Source organism: Solenopsis invicta, chromosome 6, assembly GCF_016802725.1.
Source record: "Solenopsis invicta isolate M01_SB chromosome 6, UNIL_Sinv_3.0, whole genome shotgun sequence".
Classification (NCBI taxonomy): Eukaryota; Metazoa; Arthropoda; class Insecta; order Hymenoptera; family Formicidae; genus Solenopsis; species Solenopsis invicta.
In genome coordinates, this window is record NC_052669.1 from 3921790 (window position 1) to 3948272 (window position 26483).

Here is a 26483-nt window from a genome sequence, read left to right on the forward strand (position 1 = left end):
CCGATGAATCACTAGTATTGCTTTGACGACTAAAATATTGCACATTTGGTATTTTGTGCAAGAGCGATGTTAATAATTGTAATATACATAGCAAAACCTATAAATTTATTTTTACATGCGTTTAATACACACACGCTGAAAAGAAATTAAGTATCTCGTATAAAAAATTGAAATACAGATATAGATTTAGATATTAAAATACTCTTTGAATATTAACCTTAACTTTTTTTAAACATTTTTATATTATTTTTCACATATAAACGTTCAAATTTAGAGAAAACATATTAATTATTTAAATAGTATTATAAATATAAATTGTCAAAGTAATGAAAAGTATTTATTAACACAAAATCTGTAGTGTTAGTAAAATTAATTTTTGAAAAATTAATTTTTGCAAATTTTTAAATAGTTTATAATTTACATTTCAGAAAGCACTATGTTAATATATAACACTGTTCGTTGATGTATGTGCATTCCGCATATTCATTATTTACCTAAAAATTTACTAATCACTAAATTATAGCGTACGAATGGAAAACTGATGATGCTTTCTACATATATATGACATTTATATGTACAATACGTTTATTGTACATTACTATATATTATTTGTATGGTCTCGAGGTATTCGAATTAAAAACGCTTCATTGATCGTTGAATAACGGAAATTATCAGAAAATTATTGTCATCCTGTAACGTAAGCAATGATTACATTAGATTACTTTTACTTTTGCCAAAATTTCTTCAAGAATTAAAAACAAAATTCCAAAAAATAAAAGCGTAACTATAATAAGCAAAATTATATGCTATACTTTTTTATTGTAAAATATTATATATTACGCGGTACAATAAATTACTTTTTGCTCTTATTAACAATTTCTTGCATTACTTAATTATAAATTATTTTGAACCAACTGCAAAATTAATTATATAATTATTATTTCTCTTCGATGCCACAATAATTAATACGCCATCAATAAAGGATATTCGATTGGATCCCTTATGAGGCAATATAGACATAATTTTACAAAGTAATATTACATTATCCGTACCCTTGACTACAATAAAGAACACATCTACTACCAGTTTAAATAAAATGGAAAATGGAATAGTCCTCTCTATAGCTACTATATAGAGATCATTGAAATGGCCACTTATAATGCAATACGGTAAATCCATTTTGGAATTTCCTCTGTCTAAAAATTATTGCGACATGCTTTAGCAAAATTAATTTCTTCTCGATGAAAATATTTTCTGTGAGGCACGTTTCTTTGTTTCAGCAACAATGTACGTATTTAAGAAACAAAAGGTAGAACAAATTAGTGAATCGTAAATCATTTTGCAAAAATGGTTCGTGAAGCATTGGAAATTTAACGTATTGACATTATTGTGAAGCATACGTTATTTAAATTATCCATTTATTCATTTTATGTTTCTTAATAAATAAATTTTTATCTACTATTTCAAAGTTATTCTTATCCTTGCTACATATATACAAGATAATTTATTTATTCTTAATTAATACTTTTTCTACATAAGACGTAACTAAATTTAACATTTTGTAACATTTACATTTCTTATGTTAAGAAAAGATAATAAAATAAAAGTTCGACGTATTTATATACACATATACATATACAAAATTGGATAAAAATAATTGCAGCTTCTAGAAAATAATATATGAACACTTTTTTACATTTAAAATAATTTGAAATAGCTACGCATAATACAATCACTTTCGTTCTCTGCGCCCTTGTACGATTAAACATTATTAGCAAATTGCAAGCTATGTACGCTTAATTAACATTTTTAAACACAAAAGTACTAACAACATATATTCACGTAGACATCATTATTTATATATGTTTGTAAAACAAATGAGATATTATGAAATTTTCAAATCAAAAAGACGTTTTTTTATATCATTAAATATAAAAAGTGAAATGTATAAATAGGTAGTACGTTTGTAAAGCATAACTTTTTGAGTAAATTAAAATATAACTTTACATCATTATAACAAAATTTATTTTACTAACTAATCGGAAAATGCGATTGCAAATAATATGTGCCCCTCTTTACTGGATCTACAGACTTTCTTCAAGTGATGGCGAGGTCAACAGCGTTACCGCTTGAAATGGAAACGATAAAAGCCAACTACTCTGGCACCTTCAGCGCAAAGGGGTTAATAAATTGGTGGCTTTCTACGTCTTTAGGGTGGAAGGTCTATTAGTACACGTTCGGCTTGCAATGTGTTAATTACGCTTCTCACGAAGTGAGAACCCTGGTCACTCTGGCCTGATCAGCTAGGTACTTTGGGGACTCTATGTAAAAACGACTCATCACTCTACGTACTTGCTTTACGTAAATTTCATGTACATCAGGAAGAGATCTTTTATGGAGAGCAATAGCAGCATCATTATCGTCGACATTCCTTCGTAGTGACATTCACCACGCTACGATATCGAGTCTCGTATGTAGAGAACGTTTTCACTGCGTGAATTTGTCGTGTAATAGTTTCTAGATGCACAACAATGGCCTACGTGGCTAAACCACCGGCCAATATCACAGTCATGGCAGTTATTCCGAAATTCGTAAATAAATGATGATGAAACAACGACGAGGCCGTGGCCGATTGAAAATCGATCTGCTCGTCACCAACGTCATCGCCCTTTAGCATCGGCTCGTCTTTCATACCAACGGCCTTCTTCTCATGGTTGTGATCGATCTTCCACGTCTTCTTCGACTCCCGCCTCGAGCCTGGTCTGCGCGTCGTTGGCGGCTTATCGATCCCTGAAAATATGGCGATACAATAAATTCGACGATCAGAGTTAGTGTAACCAAGTATCAGGTGTGCTTTTGATAGCAAGCAAGATATTTTGTAGCGTGCTTCTAGTACGATCCTTTTGCGGATTGGGACATTTGGGAGACTAATGTGTGTAACTTGCTACTTTCTTCCACATAGATTCTCCAGGGAGTTATTACCTTTCTTCTTGTTTACTTTTCGAACAAGTTAGTTTTGTTTTTTTTTTCCTTTACAGTTCTTTCTCATTAGTGTACTAGCTCTTAACGTCCCTAAGCATCTAAAATTAACTAAAGGTCACGGTACCACAAATTAATTTACTTTTATGACAAGAATTTTTTTTTTCAAGAGTTACAATCGAAAAGCTATTATTGGCTAAAAGCAAAGTTAAATAACAAATTCCTTAATTGGAGCGAATGAGATTACGCAAGTTTAAATGTGTGCAATCCATTACGACAAAATAGAAACAGCGCGATTTCAAAGTTAATTATAAAAGCTAAAAGCTCGTGTTTCTGTATTAGTTTAAACCATGCTTATCCTTGTTTGCTAGCATTGGTTTTATCAATCGGTTTCAATGTAAAATTATTTGCAGAGAATATTCGTCTGTGAAATAAACGGATCATCCATATTAAATAAAAGTATTTGTAGAACGACATAGATGATCGTGATTTCACTATCATGATGTCGATAAAAGTCAATGTTGACGATTATAAAGTACATTAGCTAATTGCTGGATCATTGATAAACATTGATGCCTAAAATCGAGCTGCCGTCTGAATAGAGATTGAACGTCCGTCGCAGTATGCAACGTAGTAGAAAGCCGCTTTACGTCGAATCGCGTTTGAAACGAACGGGCGTAAATGGCGAATCGAGATATCGGTAAAGCCTGTCCGCGAGTAATAACCGGAAAAATAATCGGCCAGGCGGTCGGACTTTCCGCGCGATGCTCCCCGGTTTGACGTATTGGAATGTCGTCCGTACGGTGTTCCCGCAAACCCGGAGAGCTCTTGTCACTTGCACACTCCGTCGAAATGTCGAGAGTTCGGAAGCGATATTAATTCTCTCGCGCGTGCATCGACATTCCAGTACGAGACGAAAGTAGACTTTTTCTAATTAATCCGCAGGTTGACGGCGCGCAGGCCGCATTACATGCTGAGGTGACAATCGTTAACAATTGAGATTACGGAACAAAGATAAATAGATTGACGACTAGAATAATGTTGCAAATATGAGCGCAAAGGCACATGCATTTCTTCTTCAACTTTGATGCAGTGAACGAAGATTCGAACAAAGTTAATTGAAAACTTGGAAAAAAAGAATATTAATTTTACTATTTTTATTGGTGTAATTATTTAAACAGCTCTTGAATTTAATCGAACAATTTTTGTGAGAAGAAAGAGAGGTATACTTATATAATGAATTTTCGGTGCACTCATACCTCTCTATATTCTATCCTTTAAAGTCTCTTTTGCATATTTCAGTTTGAAAGTTACCTTTACGAACAGAGCCAAACAATGTTGAAATAGTAATCAACTTTCGTTCGATGTGCAGAAGCTTATGCAACGTTGATTTCAATTCACGAGCGACAATTGTGTTTGCACTTCTGCAAGGTCAATGCGTTTATGTTTACTCATAGTAGCTGTTTGCAAATCTCGGAAAGCGTATTCGCTGCGCACCGTATTCGGAAGTACAGATGCGGAATGTGTGCTCTCGGCGATCCTGACAGTTCGGTGTAACAGTGCAATTTAATAAATACATTAATTAATACGCTCGGACACTACGTTCAGGTTGAATATCGGAATTGTGGTCGCGGCCTGTGTTACCGCGCTATTACCGAAAAGCCGTTGAAACAGCCGTCCGTCTCGAATGAGCTTAAATTACGAATTTACATTTATTAGCGTGCCGTTCTATCATCGTCTTTGATGCTCGCTGTGCGTTTGCGGTAATGAATATTGCGACTGTGGTTTAAGATGCTCAGAGCTCTTCCACCTCACTGCAATTAGCCAGTAATGTGTTCCACCGTAAGACCCGTAATTCTGTTCACTTCACTACCGGTGATGCCTGCCATTTCACGATAACGCGCTTTATAGCGCCTAAAGGTGAGCAATGATCAACCGCGGGGGCTAAAATAATTCAACTTGTCTTCTTTCCATTTATCTTTTCATCCGTCTTTCGCAAAGAATTGCAAATAACGCGAGAAATTATGGATATATCTTAGAAGAGTTTTCTCCGCACCATCAGTCTCGAAGAGGTTAAAGTTCTATGAGGTGGAGGAACGCAATTATTTTATTAGCAGCGCTCTCTACGCAATTGTAAAAACTGAGAGAAATCTACTCTGAAAGAATGGTTTTCTTGAAGTGTCTAAAAATTTACCTAGATACAGATCTGAAAATAATTTTGCTGCACCATTCAAACAATTATGAAGGATATTTGAGTATGATGAACAACGCTGCAAAAAGTTTTCAATCTTTAGCAAACTAATTGTACGCCCCATAATTATTTCAATGACCTGACAAATTTTTTTTAGATCTGTGTCTAGTTAAATTTTTAGATACTTGAGCGAAAAAGCTGTTCTTTCCGTATAATTGCTAATCTCTAGGAGTTACCATGTACTAGCATTAGCAACTGCGAAATCAGATTTACCGGACCAATTGCGACTTAATTCTTTCTCAAAGAACATCCGCTTCTACCGGCAAGCAAAGCAAAAGTGAACTAACGACCATGGCTACCACGGCACATTTATCGTAACATCTATACGCGCTCGTGCGCGCGCGCACGCTCCCTCATCCGGCGATATAATGCAATTTGAATATAGGTCATCATGCACAGACTTTGCATGCCATGCGTGCACGTCATTGTACAGACTCGGAACGACTGACGCGGCGGCGGTGCAGAGTTTCCCCCGCAGTCTTAACCGCCCATACGGAGATCTACACTGAGAAAAAAGTTATTAACTTAATTAAATTTTTCAACATGATTAAATATTTTTAGTTTAAGTATTTATGTATTTAACTTAAATAAATAAAATATTTGAATTTCAGTTTAAGTATTTTTATAGTTAACTTAGATACATAAGAAAAAATTTGATCTAGTTGAAAATTTTTAGTCAACAACTTCTTTTTAATGTAGAGCGTGAAAAAGTTTGACTATTTCTGGAAATTTTAGAGGAAATTGCTGCATATATTCTTTTATACTAGTATACAATTACTTATACATATTTAGTAAATATCTACAAATTTTGGTAAAACTAAATGTTTAATAGTTTTCGTGTAAAGTAAATTTAAAAATAAACATTTTTCCAGATGGCTGACACGATTTGTTAAAAACTTGAAACAATGGACTTTATCTTTTTATATATGTAAAATACACATCTGTTTGTTCTTTATTTTGCTCCAATTAAAATTATTAGCAATATCTATATCTAAATTAACTATTGTATTTTTTCATTCGTGTTAAATTGAATCAATTTTAACAAATCAATATTTGTTTCTTAAAATCGCGCAATTTTAATAATTTGCAATATTTTGAAATCTAGTTCAGATACTTACTAAATATATACAAGCATAGAAAAAATATATGCAGCGGTTTTCTTCAAAAATAATTCCCGAATACAGGCAAACTTTCCACGTTCTACTTTCTAAATCAAAATCAGTGTAATTATTTATTGGTAAAACAGTGGATAGTCTAATTTCAGTCTTATAATTATAACAGTGACATATTTATGCACTTTTAATACACTGTTTTCTGTCAGTAACTCCATTCTTAATCAGATTCACAGAAGGACAGTGATAATTACAGTTATAAATTTAGTTCTGTAAATCAGTAGAATTCCATTGATTTAGATTTAGAAAGTAGACCAGAATACATCCTTAAAGTATCCTCCTTGCGCTTCATCCCGTTTTCAAACAAACCGCGCCGCGTCCGTCGATAACTCCTTTCTCACCTCCCCGCTCTCTAGTCCGTAGCTCAAGCTCATATAAGATACCCATCGAAATTAACCGACTTCAGTGAAGCGTGTAATCCCATACCCTCCTCCCGGTAATTATTGCTAATATTGTTAAACGTGTGCGCTACGTCGCGCTGCGCCGGCATCGGAAAAAGCTCCCGATAATAGCGGCATGCCAGTCGACCGACATTTCAATGGAACGCGAGCCCGCTGAATTAAGTTACTGGGCTAATTATTGGAGAAGTGATTCGCGAGAATGGGAAATTTTTCATGATGGCCGATACAGACGCGTCCTCGAGCTCCTTCGTCCTCGCTTCAACCGCAGCGTTTTATTCGGAATTGTCGGTAATTAAGTGCCTCGCGCGCTCCCCATGCCTCTCTTTACCCCTTGTCGTTCTCCCATCATCATAAACGGCGATTTTTGTCGAAGCCATCGTTTTCTTCCTCTCTCTTTGTGCGGACCGTTTTCGTCCCTCCTCTCTCGCTGCCCGTCCCTTTCCTCACTCTCCCCCTCCCCCCTCGATACTCTAATTGGAGAGACGATCAATTAACATCAGCGAGGTCGAACGGAACGGACGGGCCGTGCTTTACGCATTTGGCGTGCTTGCCACTTGAATCTCTCGCGCGTGAGATCCAATGAAATATAATGACGGCGAGCGGAATGGACACGTGACGTAGTGACGCGAAGATGAGATGACATGACGTGACGCGACGCGATGCGACGCGACGCGATGCGACGGGACGCGATGCGGCACTACGTGTCTCGATCCCTTATCCCTTATACGGCTTGATTCGCAGCGCTATGATCCACCACCTAGGTACTCTCCTGAGGAAGAGTCTCCTGGGAGAGTTTCCTCTTTCCTACACTCTCACATTACTTTTCTTCTTCCTATACGCCAAGAAATGACGAAGCTACTAACGTCGTTAGCTAACGAGCGGCAACATCTTTCACGTCCTGCGATCGCCGTTCTTTTGCCCCATCAGCGCGACGAGGGTAAGTGACGGGACAAGGGTAAACAGGAACGGAGATTATCTGACTTCCAAAGTTCATATCCACGGAACGATGATGGAGATCAAGAGACGGCCGGCGCGGGGAACGATACGGTGCATGGGTACACTGAGATTGGGGCAATTACGTCGAGGAGGCAATATCGATCGGCGATAAGCCGATAAGTTATCCGTTTAAGAATCGCGCCAGCCGCTGGGTTAATTCCGAGGGAGATGTTTCGCTGCCCCCGAAATAGCAGCGTTACTCCGGGCGTACGCGCAGATTTTTCATTCGTTTCGCTGCGTACGCCATTACGCCACAATGAGTTTTAATCCGTGCGTTTTCGCGAAACAAGTTTGACTACAAAATCCGTATTGTGTTTTCCAGTAATAAGCAAAACCGATTTAAATCCCTTATGTACGGCGTACGCGATTAAAAATAATAAAAAAAATGATGATAATAACAAAAGCGCAAGCCTCGCGAGTTTGGGTAATCTAGCAAAGTGGAGTAATGTTTGTTAATTTCTATTATTTATATATGTGAAATATAGGGCATACAAATAACTAATCCCTTTTTTCCGCCTATGATGGGCGCGGGGATGAGGGGGAGAGCGGGAAGCGGAGAAGGAAGGAGTGTATGCAACACACATTTACAAAATAAAATTTAATTATCAGTAAATTATCTGTATCACGTAATTACGTCAGGTAATCATTAAAGCATGAATATTAAAACATACATACACAGATGATATGCGTAATAATATACATATTATGAAAATTAAACGAGATATTTAGTGCATACAGTTTTTCATATGGTGGAACGTAGCATGAATAAAGGAATTTGGAATCGGCTTCGAAATAACAAATGATTAAACATTCTTTATGGGGAAAGTAAGCATTAACATCGCAAATAGAACAAAACGTACGTTACGTATAACTACAGATTAATAAAAGTTCATAAATGTTACTCACTGTAAAGTTTTATCCTCCCATCGGTCTCTCCGAGAGAGTTCGTAGCCACGCATCGAAAGGATCCGAAATCCTGCGCTCGTACAGATTTTATGACGAGCTTCATCGTCATTTCGTACAACCCTTTGGGAATTGTTTCGACCTTATAGTGCTCGTCTGAAAAGTGCCGAAAATATGTATGCAGATTAAGTGCAGTAAATATGTGCCAAAGCACATATGATTGAAAACGCTAATTTCCGTGGAAATTTACGCGATCAATCATAGGACGCATATAACATTGCAAGTGTAGGATTTAAAGTTATAAGTCCTGTATAATATAAAGGATTTATAAAGTTGTAAGATTAATAAAGAGAGATTATAAAGAAACAAGCTTGTTGCATCAAACGTATGGGCTGACAAATATGTGTGGGTTTTACCAACAATAAAACAAAGTTCATAAAGCTCGGCGCATGCACTCGCCGCGAATGAAAAATACACTCGTTTCTCCTAATCGAAGTCAATGATTCAGAAGGTTGTTAACGGGAAACGCATGACGCAACAAACCGGCTTTTTCGCGTTGATGCAATTGTACTTGTCTCTCGTTAAAAAGCTAATTCATTTCACAGCCGCGGATGAAGGAGTACTAACTAGACAGGCTTCCATGGCAGCCCGGAATAACAGAAAATTCCGGATCGATGCAGCAGTAAACTTCGTATTTACGTTCCAAGCCGCTTAAACATTATGGAGCCGTGCAAAGTACGTATGGAACGGACCGTGTTATTCGTGCAAATGCCATTTTCGTTTTGGCACGTGGAAGACGACGCGAATGTCGATTTTCATGTTATTAGTTCCAGACTATGACATTGTCGATGCGGAAATGTTATTTCAGAGGAAAGTTTGTCGGCGTTCATATCGGTACATGTCGCGTTATCCGAAACAATAAAAAAATCGTATTCTTTTACAAGAGTTTGCAAAAGGTACGCTACGTTTGCCGATTGCGAAAGTATATACATAGTATTCAAAAAATCTGTGGAATATAATACCGCAAAATATTTTTAAAAATATTAAGAACATTTCGTCGGGATATTTCTCATAATGAAACTGGATGTATGTGCCGCGGTAATAAAACTGAAAAATTAAATTAAATTTTGTATGATATTAACTCGACATTTTAATTTATAAACTGAATGTTCGTTGATTATTTATAACACTAACTTATTAAAAGAATAATTTTTTGGTACCATTTTGAGTAATTTACTTTCCTTTGAGTTGTTTCATGTTAATTACTTGCATTTAATTAACGTCTTTCTTTTTGGTTATTATATTATTCTGATAAAATGATAGCAGCCAGAAATCTAATAGATTTATATTAACGTGTACGTATGTGTACAAAGTGGAAAATACCTATCGTCGTAATAATTCTTCCGTTTCTATTTAAATAAAATAAAGATACGAAGATGAAGATATAATAGAAAAATGTAATATATACAAATACAACATACACAAGATAGCATTTAAATATATAATTGACTACAATTATACACTAATAACAGCTATCTCGCAAAATTAATCGATAAAAGTTTTAATGCTAATATTATCTATCTATTGGTGAAACGCTTTCGTCAAATTAAATTACTAATAAAATCGAAATCGCGATAAAACTTGTGATCTGCATAATAATAATTATGCACGTTTTTAATTAATTCACAGATCTTTCATTATAATGCTCTAAGGAAAAATTTTAGCCTGTACGAGGAGGGTGCTGTCACGGATTAACGACCCGACACGAGATGGCACGCACACGTCTTAAGTTTTAATACCGCTGCCCTTGCCCTTAACCCCTTGCATATCGCAAAGGTGCATGGTAGCAATTAGAGTGAAACGACCGCGTTAGCGCGGTGTAATTAAGGCGAATTGCATTACAGCTGCTCGTGCGTGCACCTCCCAGCGTGCGCATGCAAAAAAAGAAAAAGGAAAAAAGAAGAAGACGAAGGGGGAAAAGAACTTGTAACAATTATTTCACAAATTGGAATGAAACGCGCTTTCAGTTTCATTAAAACTCTTATTTTTTTCTCCTTTTTAGATAGTAAGTATTATTCATGAATTTTTAATAGATATTATCTTAAGAGAAGGCACAAATTCATGAGACATCGATGTCTGTATAACTTCAAGAAGAAATTATTTGTCCTCACTCAATAATTGTAAAAATATTTAAAAATTAAATCCTTAATATCAGATGTTCTCTGTCTTAAATAGTCATAATAAGAATATCGATATTGTACCGTACACTTGTGTGTGTACACTATTCGTTTTGCTCTGAATAAACTTATACATAAATTAGTTGCCTGTTATGACAAAGATTTATGTACAGTTGATAAAAAGAGAGAGCATAGAAAAGAGATAATTAAAATATCGATTATTCAAATAATGAAATAAACCATTCTTTTCCTAAGCAATTTTTCTATTATCGTTAATGAGAAAGAAAATATAATTGTATTTTTATTTTAAGCAATTAAAAATATCTACTCACCATTAGCAATGGTTTCATTCGATGGCCTTGTCCAATAAGTAATAGGACTAGGATGTGCTTCACTACGACATTCCAACGTAAGAGTTTGTCCTTCATAAGCGCCCACTAGCTGATTCTCGATCCAAACCATTGGCTGAACTGTACAAGGTAACGCACATTACAATAAAATACGAAATAATACAAAAATATTGTCATTAATCTAAAAAAGAGTTCTTATTTTCATTTTAATTTTGCAAACGTCTCTACTATCGTCGAATTTTGTAAGATTGCCTTGAAATGACAAGTCACCAAGACGCTAATCGATGCATATTAATTTAATTACATTATATGTAGCTGTACGCTGTTATTTTTAATTAAGAAGTCTAATTAGCACTATGACATTAAGCATACTTAAAGTTGAAAAGTATAAAGCTATAAGAACACAACACAGAATTTAATAAAACGTCCAATGTTATGAACTCATCACAAGGTACACTATCTGACGTTTGACGCAAAAGTCTTACTAAAGCTCCGCAGCTCCAACTCATTTTTAAAATATATTCTCTCGCAATGGGGCTCTCTTATTTTTTAATCAATCCAGAAACGTCACTTGTCCTCGTAGTAAGCGACTTGTTATATAGAGTAGTAAAATTACGTAGCCAGCGGCGGGAAAGATTTAACTCCGTTTTCAGGAACAATGGCCCTCGGGATCAGCTATTCACCATGCCTACCCCGAGAGGCGTCATTACGTGGGATCGCTCACACCACATGCGAGTACGACAATTTAAATTATATTTTGCGACAAGCGTGCGACGTAATAAGAAAGGATTTCTCTACTAGCAGAATTGCATAAAATATTATTCGCATGCATTTCCGCAATTCATGTATGCGTAAAAAGTAAAGGACGGGAACAGAACAGTCAAGTTTCGATTAAATTAAAATTTTCGTACTAAAATTTTAACGCTACGCATTGCGCACGTTGTACTCTATTTCACATTTTTATTACAAAAGATCAATTTACGATGATTGTGGATAAATTTTCATTAATTCTCGTTCTTCTAGAGAGATTAAATAATTTTACGTAATATTTTTTTTTGTCTTGCCTAACGATAACGCATTTAATTATATTTCTCTCAATCGTAATGGAAAAGCCATTTACATAACGTTTTACGTATTTCACTGCATTTACGCTACCGCTTGGATGGAAGTGTTCCTTAACGTTGGCCATAAAATGGAATCTCGGATCACGCAGCGAAATTACGTACAGTGAACAGTGAGGAGAATCCGCTTGCTGACTGTTGGTGGCACCCCGTTGGACGCGATGCAGAGATACGGTCCCATATGGAGGCGCGTGATTCGTGTTATTTCCAGCTCCGGGCCCACAATACTACCCTCTGCAACAGTTTACATATGTAGATGCAGGCATACAAATTCATATGGACGTGGATTACGACGCATTATTACGTACGCTTCGCTCATCGTTCAGTGAAACGCACCTATGACACGATCTGACCAATTGCACACGTTAATACCGCATCGTTAATTTTTCAGCAACCCAAATTACGCGAGCATATTTTTGTGATTATAAATCACAAATTTAATCTTCCCATTATGTTTATGGTTTATGGATGATATTATCTTTTATGATAAATATAATAGTTTAATACTGTCATATTATTTGTGAGATCAAATAATAAACAAAGAAATTATGTAAATTACTAATTATTGTAGCAAAATTATATTTCATTTTTCTATTTTTTTTTAAATGTAAAAAAAAATTTATTTTTACCTTTGTAAGCTTCCTAAATGTATATATAAGCGCTTAATATGAGCTTCAAAAAATTTGAAATAATATAAATAAATCATAGTTATATCTGAATTGCAATTTGTAAAAGAAACAAAACTCTTGAGTTTTATTCCATCAAGAAACTATGTATTTCATTCATTGAATTGCAAATATCTCGAAGCGAGATACTTTTAAATTAAAATCTTTGCACACAAAATTCTTTTCTATAACCAGAAAGCCACTTTAACTTCATTACTTTTAATTATATACATTTGAGGTTCTATAATACTAACTATCATAAGCAAATGCAAATATAATAAGTAGTTTTATCATATGAAACATACACCTATCCAATTTTTGCTAATTGTTACAAATAACTAATAATGTTTAAGTAATACGTATTTTTTTCTCATTTTCTTGGCACATCTCGTAATATACACGTTGCATATACCGTGTAGTTGTACACCAAATGTGCACATGTAGCGTATAATTAAGTGGCAAGCAAGTAGCAACATGAAACATATTTAAACTCATGTCCTGCATTTTGCAAAATGTTCAAACGTAAATTATAATATAGATAACGTAAACTGAATGTATCCTTCTATGCGTGAAAAAGTAATTAAAAGATTTTGCACAATACACACATATTAAAAGAGAAAGAAATGGAACATTGATTCATTACTGAATGACATAATTTCGTTAGACTTCACATTGTATTAAATGAGACGTAACATAAATATTAATATGCAAAAGTGGACAAAGTAGCACTCATTATGTCAGCTGTAATTTCATACGTTGTAAATTAATATTTGCTCTCTGATATTTTCCAATAATTTCTGTTTCGAATGTTGCAATACGGTCGACTAGCTTAATATTGCGAAACAATTGATTTCAAGTTTAATTAAAATGTGTATTTCCTTAATTTCGATATTATATAATTAATCGTGCTAATCGATTTGTACATTGAAATTACAATTAGTTCCGCGTCGCGAGTGTGCAATGAAGTTAAATTGACAATCTAGCACATTCATTTCGAGATTGATTATCATAATTTACACAGTTTCTTTACAGATCAACAGCTCCTACTGATTTGTATATCGTACTATGTAATCAAAACAATAACCTACCACATAGGAGTTTATTAAATTAATACATGCATACACAATAAAATATTCTGTTGTAATAAGATCTTTATAGAATTTATGAAAGTACAAATGTTTATATTATAAAAACATATATGTATCAAGAAGGTTTTAATGTCAAGTGCGATAATTGAAACTTTTCTTTGAAGAAATAAGATAGTTCAATGAGACCTTTCGATAAGAATATTATTACACTGTTTTTAATTACTTTGCGATAACCATAAAGTATTTATAAATGTATAAAATACTTATCATTTCTACTTTTCATTATATTAATTGTTTCTTAATGATTTTTTGTAAATTATTAATTTTATCACGCGCAATTATCACATTTACTCAAGAATATAAATTATTTTACCTATGCCGAGAGAATTCGTTTTCAGCATTAATTTCATTTACATTATTTAAATACGGTATCGCGATACTTGCGAACGTCTGCACATTTCGACGACAGCTTGAAAAGTGCTTTCATTCATACACCTGTTGAGACATTTGAGACAAGTTCGTACTTGAAACTTTTATTGTCCACAAAAAGCAAAACCTCTTAGTATGAATTATCATACAAGAATAAAAAGACTCAAAACACTCTCCTCAGCTATTATCAGAAGTCAAACGGAGTGCGCGGATCTCGATTGCAAAAATCATAAGAGCGATAGCGCGCTGGCGAATTCTCTATTTTCCGGCACTTATCGTCCTAATGGAATCGTGACTAAATCTTTCCGCGAGATCGACGCGAGACGAGAGGACGAATATAGGGGGACAGCGAGATGCGAAAAAATACTTAAAGTGATTTCCTAAAATCGCGAAAGATGAAAGTTTCGTCCGGTGAATAAATCATTGGAAATCGGTCGCGATCAATGTTTTATCGTAGCCAGACGTTTTCTCATTTCTTTACATTTCTGACCCTTCGCACGATCTCACACGATAGGACGGAAAATACATTACGAGCGTGTTGCACGTTGGCTGGTCGGTCTTTCTGAAGCACTGAACTCGGTACGAGCTAGACGAACAGAGATAGGGTGAAAGGGAAAGGGGAGAAGTAGAGAAGGACCTGTCTGAAACCGTATAAGAGGAAGAGACTAAAGCGGTACTTTAGCTATCTGTCTGATGTACAATCGAGAATGTCCCTGACACTTGCTTGCACAATTAGTCAGCAAAATCTAAACAATCCTGATGCGGGCGGCGCGTAAAACGAGAAGCGCTATTGAATGAAGCCGGCAGCCAAAAGCACGTGAGTGATTAGATTGTGAGAAACGGCGAACCCTGCGAGACATGATTTTATAGAACAAAAACATTTGAACTGCATTGCAGAACACCGTTAATCTCTTTTGTTTCAATCTTACGTAAAATTAAATAACCAATTAAAATCTTTTCGCAAATGTGATGTATACATCGAAGTAATAGAAAAATTCTTTATTATATGTATAAATTGGAAAATTCATACAAATGTATTATAATTTTGTAATTGTAAAAATAAAAAATGCACTTCTGTAATAATAGTTTCAAAAAAATACATAATAAAATAATAATCAAATTGTAACTTTGGCAAAGAAACATTACGTATTAATGGAGAGTTCCCTTTAAAATATTTTATCGCAAACATTCGTATAACATTTCTTCGACAACAATTAAGAAATTAAATTACATGTTGATTACTAGTTCCTGCCAGACTTTACTCAAGACGGGGCATAACGACAGAAATTTGTTCGGAATTGTAAACAAAATTAATTTCTCACCGAATGGGTTAAGTAAATGAGTTTATATTATAAATGCTCAGCAATTTTATTTCGATGGACATTACGCCGACGGCACTTTGCTGATAATAACATTTCAGAAAAGAAACCATTTTGTGTAACGAATCGTTAAATTCTCTCGTCAATTGCGAGAGACTGTAGCAAGGGGAAAGATAGTGCGAGAGTAAAAACTGTATTACTCTTGGAAGTATTATATCGTCAATTCAATAAGAAAATAAAATTAATTGAGAATCAAAAGTTCTATAATAAAGAATAAAAATATGTATCAAGCAAACAGAGAGATTAATAATGTAGTTAAAGAATAGAATTTCGTATATTATATTTATTTCGCGTAAAATAATTTTGTTATATCATAATTTATCTTAATGATTTCTTTTCTATCTTTTGTTATGGAAAGAAGAAAGTTTGCTCTTCAACTGAATCAAGTGCGTACACTTGATAGTACATTAAAGCTGCAAAAAGGATATTTGCTTTCATTTGCAACCTTTCATTCGATTATTAAACGTGTTCAATTTAGAATGAATTCAACAAAAGGCGCATCCGTATCGGTTCAGCGCCGTCCATCAAAACTCATTCAATGATACGATCCGAGTGCACAATAAACGTCTCGCTCAATCAGCGCGAAACGAGACAGCGAGCTTTCTGTTGCTATGTTTAGAGCGAGAGCGAGAAAAAGCCTCGTAGCGCGTAGCCCGCCGTTCTACAAGCTGCGGGTTACGTTCAATATAGGCGAAACAACGCGAGACAACGACGGCACTGGGGTTGAAAGGAGGCGCGGAGACCGAGTGAGAGGTACACGACTCTATCTGGAGTAGCGACCGGCATTCGTTGCACGATGGAATACCCGACAATCGGTGTCCAATGAAGCGGCGCACATGGTAATAGGTGGTAATAGTAGTAGTAGCAGCAGTGGAGAGAAGATACGTACTATGCCAATTCGATGCCACGTTGATCGTGCCGCCCGCTTCACGACGCCACGTGACTGTTGGCTCTGGTGTTCCTGTCGCCGCGCACCGTAGCGTCACGTTGCTACCCTCTCGCACCACCATGTCCGTGCTGGTGGGATAGTCCAGGATATCCGGCGGCACTGAAACAATGACCACATTGCGACGAGAACGTCCCAGAGTAGGTGCGTGGGCGCGAGCACGCGCGCGTTACCAACGCGCGCGACTGTGCACGATGGCCATTCGCGCGGACCAGATAGATGGTTATCTCGCGATAGCCGATCATGCTTCGCCATCCACCGCCCGTCGTGCAATATCCCGCGTGCACACGCTGCACACACCGCGGGAACACGCGCGGCAGCGCGTCCTGGGGGTTCGCGCCCCATTCGTTCGCGGATGGCGGATTCGCTCGTAAAATCTCGATTCGCCCCGCCGATTTCGCGCGTTTGCTCGAATTTTCGCAGCGTCCCCGGACCATGTCCGGTTCGCGCCCATCCCCGCTTCCGCTTTTCCGTACGGGAGATACTTTTTTGTTCCGTTGAAGGAGCGATTTTTTTTCTATTTCCTCTCTTCTTTTTTTTGCCGAGGCGATCTTCGGCACGTCAGTTACGGCGCGTGACTTTAACGGTTCGTAACCCGCGCGTTGCTTTTGTCGTGGATCGTAGCCGGAAGCTTGGTGTTGTACAACGGCACATGGTATTAAGGCGAATCTGCTTTTTATGGCACATACATGCCTTTGGACGAGAGCGTAAACTGCTGGACAAAATTTGGATCCGGCTTACTTACCAAGCAGGTATGTAAAACTGTTGAAATAGTTAAATACGTACGGAATAACTTATGTAACTATATATAATATAATACTTAATATAATATATAATATGTAATATGTAATATATAATATACGCGTACGTTCAAAAACACGAAATTACAATTTTTTATTTAAACTCATATACGGTTAATATATTCACATAAATTTGCTATATGTATACGTGTTGCTCTTTTACAAATTTTCAGGAACATAAAGAAGTTGCAATTTATCAGTTCTGTAAATTAATGCATGCGCGAACAATACAAACAGGATCTGAACTGACTAAGGGAACGGTGTAAGTGGATTACCTCGAAAGGAAGTGCATAAGCAACCAATATATCATGCAAAGTAAACCCATCACCTCGCTTTATCCGAGTTTAGTAAATGACAGTTGGATACGATATGGCGGATTGTTTTGTGCTTAGACGATACACTAGATAGTTTAGAGTTATCGTCCATCCCTCTAATCTAAGTAAATAAATCAACTAATGTACGAAAACCAAATGCTAATTCAATTAAGTAAATTTATTTTATCACATTACCAAGATTTGTGTATTATTTAGAATAATTTTGAATCTTTATTATTTAATTATTTTCCACAAAAACGCTCTTCTAAAAGATACGAGAATAAAACGTAGAAAAAATACACGTATTTGAAAAATAAAGCAGTTGACTGGGATCGTGAAATTTTCTCTTTTGGTTTGACAAACACGACAAAATATTCCAGACAGAAACCGCTCACCTCGATAGGGACAAAAATTCGCAGGAATCTCATCCCTCTTGTGGTTAGACGTTTTGTATTTGTAAAACGATTGAACAAACGTTATTTATCCATTTGTCTTGAAATCCATTCATCAAACGGATTGAAATATAAAAGTATTATATTATCGTATTCACAATGCACTTTGATAAAGAGGGTTTCATGAAAGGATGTAATTTTAATTATATCTTAATCCTCTGTGGAGATTACTATATCAGTTAGCAACACAAAAGCTACATTGTCGGTCTGCATTAATTTAAATAATAAATTAAAATTTTATTTAATAATGTAAATATATATATCTTCTCTCATTCTTTTTCTTTTTTTAAGAAAAAACAAGAGTTGCTATTGAAAAAATATAATTGTTGTAATCATACGTTTAAAAATAGGAAATTATTCTATTATAAACTAGTTAAAAGTTTGTTTTATCGTTTTACAATTTAAATCTTTTTTATTGTGTATGTTTTTATTGTATATTGTCATGTAAAATCTACTCTCTAGTAATGCATATTAGTCATCTTATTATTCTGGCATATAAATTATCTTTACTCTTTAAGTTAACCGCGTAAAAAAATTATTAATTGTTATTGTTTTGCCCAATTCCAAAAGGAGCTAAGTTTAATTTAAATTTATTTTTCTAGATTTATTTAGTTGAGTAGAATGACTCTATTTAACTGTCTTTAAGGTATCTAACAAGATATTGTTACATCATTTTTATAAACGAGATGTATACTTGATAATGTTTTGTTGTCATCGCATATTTGAAAAACTGTAAAAAATTTAAAAATTTTTTTTAAATTCTTCCATATCATCATATTTGTTTTACGTTGACCTATTCAGGTGGACGAGCTTGCAAAAATTTTTACGCTGGCGTCAGCAACAAAGATTATTCGCGCCTGCACGCGGCAGTGACCCTTTCAATAGAGCGCAGGGTATATAACAACGTTTATTACGAGATATCGCCAGCACTTCATGATGATCGACCCGCGCGCGCACCCTTCGCGAAAATAATCTTCACGCCGGGAACGCAGAGGCCATCGAAGCGATACATTTTTCGCGGCAACAATACGAAGAATTTCGTTATCGAGTTGCTTTCGAAACGGAATAGAGCCGAATATAGCTGGCGCGCATGCAGTTTGTACAGCGGAAAGACGGCTTGCCGGGAATGGTTTCCCACGGCTTACGCGGACTAAGTTCTTTCCCGGTCACGAAAGAGGCTACCTTCGTGAATAGTCCTCTCTCAGAGACCGACGTCGCGTCCCCCTGGTGAGTTACGAAAGACGTGTTCGGAAGGCAAAGAGGTTCCAGGACGAAGTTTCCGCGGATGCGAAAAAGCTACCGGCGCGAATGGTGCTTTCGTGTGCTAACGAGACGACGAGGGTGGACCGGAACCTGAGATTGCATAACAGCGCAAATCCGTGTGAAGCACGTTAAAAATACAAACTTTTCTTTATGACAATAGATAAATCATTTTTTTTATTATCAAAAAAACCTACAATTAACAATAATTAATCGACTGAAGCGGTAGTTTTTTTTTTTACAATTGCATAACTCTAAATATTTCCCATCCTTTTCAATTGTAACATATATTTCGATGTACACTATAATTAGCATCGTTAAACAAATTTATCAAATTTATTTTATACTTTAAAATATTCTCCATAAACTTTTCAAAATACAAAAAAACCGGCGAGGCGGCTGCAGTTAGGTGCAAAGTATTCCCGCAATAATGTTTGCGCAGTCCAACAAAGAGGAGGTCGAAATGAGGATACTCTCTGACGACACAACAGGATTACGCCAGAGCAGTCAAATACCGTGGGCAACCGTACGGCAGCGAATTCTTCCAAAGAATTAAGCGGGCATCGGCATCGGGCAAAAAGCAATTCCATGCCGGCGTCGGTACGCCCGCGCCGTCACAGGTCACAGAGATATCACCGGGTCCGGTGCGCAATTCATTTCGCGCTTTGCCCCGACTGCGTCGGGCGCAAACGGGGCGAAAAAAAGCGCCGTATCCGCAGATAGTATATTTATTGATACGGGAAAACAATTGGGTCGAATTTATTATTTCACGCGTGCCCGCGCACCAACGCGACGCGCGCCCGTTGTTTTTGTTTGCTTTCACGGGATCGCGTTTTATTCGCATGTGGACTGTACACAACCGCCGTTTCATACCGCCGCCACCGGTATCTTTGAGTGTCCTTTTTGAATGGCCGCTATATTTTGCGACGCTCCGATAACGTTTGAAAAGTTCGATCGGTCGAGAGCGAGTCGGCGTTTAGACCAACGTGATACTAAATTGATGCATACACACCGATCGCCGATGTCGAGTTACGCTAAGGGATGGCAGAAACTATCAGCCCTGTGCCAACTGAGATAATTTCGAGTAATGCAATAAACCTTCTATTTCTATCGCAGTCACATTAACACCACACAATGCGCGATCGATATTCTTCCTCTATAATGTTTGACACGCAACGTCATATTTATTTTATAAATTACAATAATTTATTTAGACAAATGTATATTTATTTCAACTAATTATGGGTAGAATCAATTCTATCAGTTTTAGATATCATCATTTATTTAAAAAATCGCGTATAAAAAGTTTATTTGATTAATATAAGTTATTCAAATTTAAAAAAAAAGAAGAGATTTTATTTACTTTTAATGAGTTAAAATAAATTCGATTTTTCTATGTAACTGTAATATGCATTTAAATCCAATCACGCGTTTGATACGAATCAAATAGCTATATTTGCGTTGTACTCGCGAACGCTTTACGCAATAGCATATGCTCACACTGGGAAAATCTACAATCAACCAATTGGTCACGTAAGCTAGAACATGTAACATCACACCAAGGCAAGTTGACCAAGCCAGTAATTTCACTACGATAAACAAGAAATTTAACGAGGGTTGGTTACGATAAGCTCGAGCTTTAAGTTATGTATATGAATCCCAGTTACATACGTCGAAGAAACAAAGGTTACGACGCACAGCGTAACTGCATAATTAGCATCCGTGAACCTTATAAATTTAAAGGAGAGAATTTACAATTGACAATAAGAAAAATATAATTGCTATATAGCGGAGACCAGCACGTCAACTGCAATATAGATTCAGCAATCGAATTCGCACAAAATAAAAAACAAACTGAATGATAAAATTTCTGCAAGTCAATATTTTGAACGGCGCAACGAATCTATATGCAATATTTGCTATTTCCATATTTCAGCATTTCGCCATTTTTATATTTTTAAAAAAGCACGGAAATTGAACTCTCCCAACAAGTTTGATTACCCCAAAGCTGATTATCGCTAAAGTGTACAAACGAAGCAATATTTACTACAATTTGCATGCTTGTACAAGTTTACCGGCACAGAAAGAATTACGGTTATTACTTTTACAGAGTAGTTACTTTCTTAGCATAAATTTAGTGTTATTTTGCAAGTTTTTCTTCCAGCCCAAAGTGATTTGTGGAAAATAATTTTTACTTAATTATAACGAACTTTTCATTCGATCATCGAAGGAGCGATATCGCGGTTTGAGCAAATAATGCAATTATGAGAATTTCAGGAATTTACAATAAAGCGTAATAAATACGTGCAAATATAATTTTGTCACTACTTTATTTCTTCCTAAATGCAAATTAGAGCAAACCATGATTGACGGCTCAATAATGCGTATGGAAAAAAAATAAATTATCCCTCCTGTTTTCCTTTTGCACCTTCATTTCATATTTAATCAAAGCTGCAACAGTTATTATTAGACGAAAGCCAATAATTCATATTATATTCCAATCATTACAAAGCATGCTTCAAAACTGTGTCAAAGGCATTGTTTCACAAATTAACAGACACAAAAGATGCAAAATTAATTAATACATTATAATTGCGTTCCCGCTTATATTATAATAATTTTGCGTCGTTTGTGCCATTCTTTTTGTTCCTTCCTGCTCGCGATGCAAAATAGAGCATACCAAAGAATGCAATGTCCGCATATCATCCGATAAAGCAAGATAAAGCAAAATAGCCGACTCTTTTCTTTTCTCTCTCGGTCTTGGCAATATAGTCGACGATAGGACAGGCCGATAAAGAAGAATCTTAACGAGGGGTTGCGGTGAGGCTAAACTATACGCTTATACGGGATTCTACGGCGCATAGTGGCTGGGTGGTTTGCGGCGTGAGGAGGCCGACCAGTTATTAGAACGAGAAGCACGAGTTGCCGGGAAGGTGTCTAATAGCCCGCCAAGAGTACAATCGCCCTCGAAGGTTTCGGCGCGGGGGTACGTACTTTACATACATTTGCATCCCGCCGCCACAAATCCAGCCGATTGCGAAGGGTCGTGGTAGGTAACGCGGGGAGGCGTCTCTATCTTCAAGCAAGTCACCCGAAAGGGCTCGCTGAGGTGTGAAATCTTTAATCTGTTCAGCTGCTTTCTCGCTCAACAAAACGTTACTCCAGATTTCACAGCAAAGTTTCAACGCAACGTTTTGTTTTAAATTTACAAAGAATCATCAAACGTGTATATACATAATATGTATAATATGATGTGTGTGTGTGTGTATTTATGCTTATATTGTAGTAGGACAATCATGACCGCAATCGATGTAGCATTTATTTATTATTTATGAAGTAATGTAAACGTTTTTTGATATTATTATTCACTAACTTAAATTAATTTAAAAAAATTTTTGTCACTAAACATTTATGATTTTAAAATATTAAATTTTTATTTACACGAAATGTTATTTATATTTATTAGTGCACAAAAAATATCAAATGTATTTGTACGTGTATGTGTGTAGAGGGAGTGATGTCCCAGATAAACCGCGATTAAAATTGATTTTAGTAACATAAATTAATTTCATAATTTCAGGGATTTTTATTATATTGTTTTATTATTTTTTATTATGTAATTTTTATTTATGTAAACAAATTAAACGATTTTTCTTTAAAGGCACTCGGCTGTACATCCGTTCATGAACGTTCGCTCGTCTTACTTAACTTCTAGTTAACGTGAGCTTTGCAATGTATCAATGGGATACTATCTGCGAGCTTGTTAAGAGATATAAATCAGTAAGCTCAGCTGAGGTATTTATGGAGATGCATTAGCTTTCCGCAAGAGTATAGAATGCCAGCATTTATTTGGTAATTTCCGGCAGTCCGATATTCATCTCTCGAATGCTATTGCGCTATAGCGCGATAGAGCTGACCAATAATCTCCAAAAGTCAAGAATTGTGTCAGACCTTCGTCAAGCTTACCAATAATTAATAGCGGAGTAGAAAAAATACTTTTATTAACTCAAGAGAAATAAGACGAGCTGAATAGCCGATCCAATAAAAGTAATGAGGCAATTACTAAGCGTAATAATGTAAAAATTTTGGAAATTTTGACAGCGGAAATGTTTCATGTCAAAAATCTCAACATATTAAATAAATTAATAATAATTTTGCTATTTTATTAAATAATGTTCATGCTATTTTAGCAAACATTATTGTACCTAGCAATTATTTAATGATTAGTTCATATATTTTTAAAAGTATTTTACTGAAAAGGAATTTCTATGATTCTTAACTGTGTAGAGCAAAAATAGTTTTTAGAGCAAAAGTTTTTACAAGAATAATCAAAATTCATAATTAATTTAATTACCAAGTAATTTCGCGTTCCTTTGTTAAGTAATCGAGAAGAGGTAATGTATTTCTTTGAAGAAGATTGATTAATTAAAATGAAAATTAGCTTTTTACTCGCATCATCATGTTGTACATAATGATGTGTTCTCCGGGAAGCCGCGAAACAAATAATCAAGGATTGAATATCGGTGTCTCGTAGTAGCAATCACGGCTTTCTCTAGAGGTACTATGGTGTCCGCTAAGACGACCGTAGTTGGCGAAGTTTGACAAGTTGGCGGTAACAGGGACGGTGGTACCAAGTGCCAAGAAAGTTCCGAGGAAGGATCAGTTGATGCATAGTCACGGGAAGAAGGATGCGCCCTGCCAGCAAAGGACGTGTTCCGCGGGACAATCGCGAGTTACGTATACATGGAAAACGCTGAATCCGCCTGTGCTTAGTCGAGTTTCGCAAGGACTAGTCAAGGATCCCGGACTTTCTGGATGGCGCGGGTTACAAATTCACGAGCAATCTCGAACGTACGATTTGCTCGCAAATATTTGTCGGCAGCGGTCCTTAAATCATTTCGAGATTCTCATTTCCCACTCAATTTTCCGCCTCTTAGGTTATGAAAACTGGAAATTGAGCGAAATAAGTTTAATGCCGGTTTTAAATTATGTGTACACAATATACGGCAGACTTTTTTTGGTTCTAACAGCAGTAGACACATACACTAGTTAACAAACATATAAAAACGACATTTACACATTTATACTACTTTAAGTAATTGATTGAAAATTTATTTAGCGTTGATTAGGCTAACGTAAATGCTACTAATGTAATTATACAAATAAATAATTAAAAACTGTGCATTTCTATAAAAATAGGCGTTAATACAAAATTAAAAAGTAAGTTTAAAATTGATAGATTTGAGATCGTATCTTTCTTATATTAACACTTGATTTATCGATGCCTTTTACAATTATTCTATTTCAAAGTTAATGATTAAAATTTTAATGGACAAATTTTATCAAATACAAATAAAACGTAAATAAAAGTTGGTAATATGCGACGAATATTAAAATAATGCTGTTTTATACTTAAGAATAATGCGTTTGAAAAATTGCAAGTAAATGGTAGAAATTTAGCGATAAAATTTATTACGTATTTAAGGTATTGTAAAAACAAGAAAACATCGACACACCAAAGTTTTTTATACATTCAAAGCATCACATCTCACTACCACTCATCACTGAGATTACGAGCGCGAGTTACATCACCAGACGTGTGACATGTTAATATATATCGAGTGTAGAGAAAATTATTTATAATTTTTCGAACAGACCATAACAAAACTGCACGTAGTATTATATTCATTTGGTAAACGTGACAGACGATATATTCTCGGCGACGGATATAGAAATGTTCTGCTCGACAAAACTTGCAATAATTATGATTTGTCATTTGTTTAGCACGACAATAAAATGTTTGGGTTTAGCAATGCAAATAAAAATTAATGTTATGTAATTCAATTTAATTTATGTAATTTTTACACAGGCAGCAAATTTATGTGTCTGCTATGAACAATATAATATTATATATATTTTTGACAGGAAATCCCTTTTTTTATCCTCACTTTAACTCTTTCTTTTTCTCTTTCTAGCAGTTTATTGTGCTAAATATCATTTAAATAATCGATAATTTTTTACTCAGTATTTAATCATTTTTAATTAGTAACTGTACTATGTGACTTTATTATGTACATAATTTACAAAGTTCTTTGTATTGCAGTGGATTAGTTTACTCTCTGCAATTTCATTTTGTGTGTATTTTCCTGCTTCTCTCTCTCTCTCTATAATACATGATTATAATTATAATTTATAAAATATTACATAATAATAAATTACATAATAAAAAAGGTAATTTTTCAAATTTATTTATTATTTTATCTGAGCTATGAAAAGATATTGCATTTATCGGTAAGATAAAACAATTTATAGATTTCAATTTTTTATAGTAAAATTTTATAGCAATAATATTTATTGCACAACTTTATATTAAATGTATGTAGAGCTGTTACTTCCTCTTGTATTGCGTTGTGCAAGTTTTATATGGCATTATGTTTATTATAAATATTTCTTTGCTCATAATATTAATTTTCCTCCGCCAATATTAGTAATAAACAAAACGCCTATTCTTAAACATAAAAGGATAAAGAAAGACAATTCTTTAAAAAAAAAAATTAGAAAATTTTGATCTTTACCAACGACTTCGAGAAACCCAGTGATGCTGGACATCGGATCAGTATTAACCTGGCACATGTACCAACCACTGTCGGTCTTGCGCGTTTCTCTTATGTGCAGAGACCACGCACGATGGCCACTATGTGTCACAGCGATCCGATGATTCTTCGTAATAACGTGAGTCGCTATCGTCAGAATCGTCTGCGTATCGACTCGTAGCCACGCTACCTGCAACACAAGTCAGA

At 35.4% G+C, this 26483-nt stretch overlaps 1 protein-coding gene across 1 annotated transcript in view; it reads right to left on the reverse strand.

The window, feature by feature from the left end:
- Positions 1 to 1401: 1401 nt before the first annotated feature.
- Positions 1402 to 26483, reverse strand: part of LOC105193926 (protein amalgam) — an 86079-nt gene continuing 60997 nt past the window's right edge. The window contains exons 3-8 of the mRNA XM_026130644.2: positions 26259 to 26466; positions 16801 to 16959; positions 12456 to 12584; positions 11212 to 11349; positions 8706 to 8858; positions 1402 to 2790 (exon numbers count right to left, since the gene is read on the reverse strand). Coding sequence (XP_025986429.1) covers positions 2537 to 2790; positions 8706 to 8858; positions 11212 to 11349; positions 12456 to 12584; positions 16801 to 16959; positions 26259 to 26466 — 1041 coding nt within the window. The 3' untranslated portion in view covers positions 1402 to 2536. The remainder of the gene's footprint in view (positions 2791 to 8705; positions 8859 to 11211; positions 11350 to 12455; positions 12585 to 16800; positions 16960 to 26258; positions 26467 to 26483) is intronic.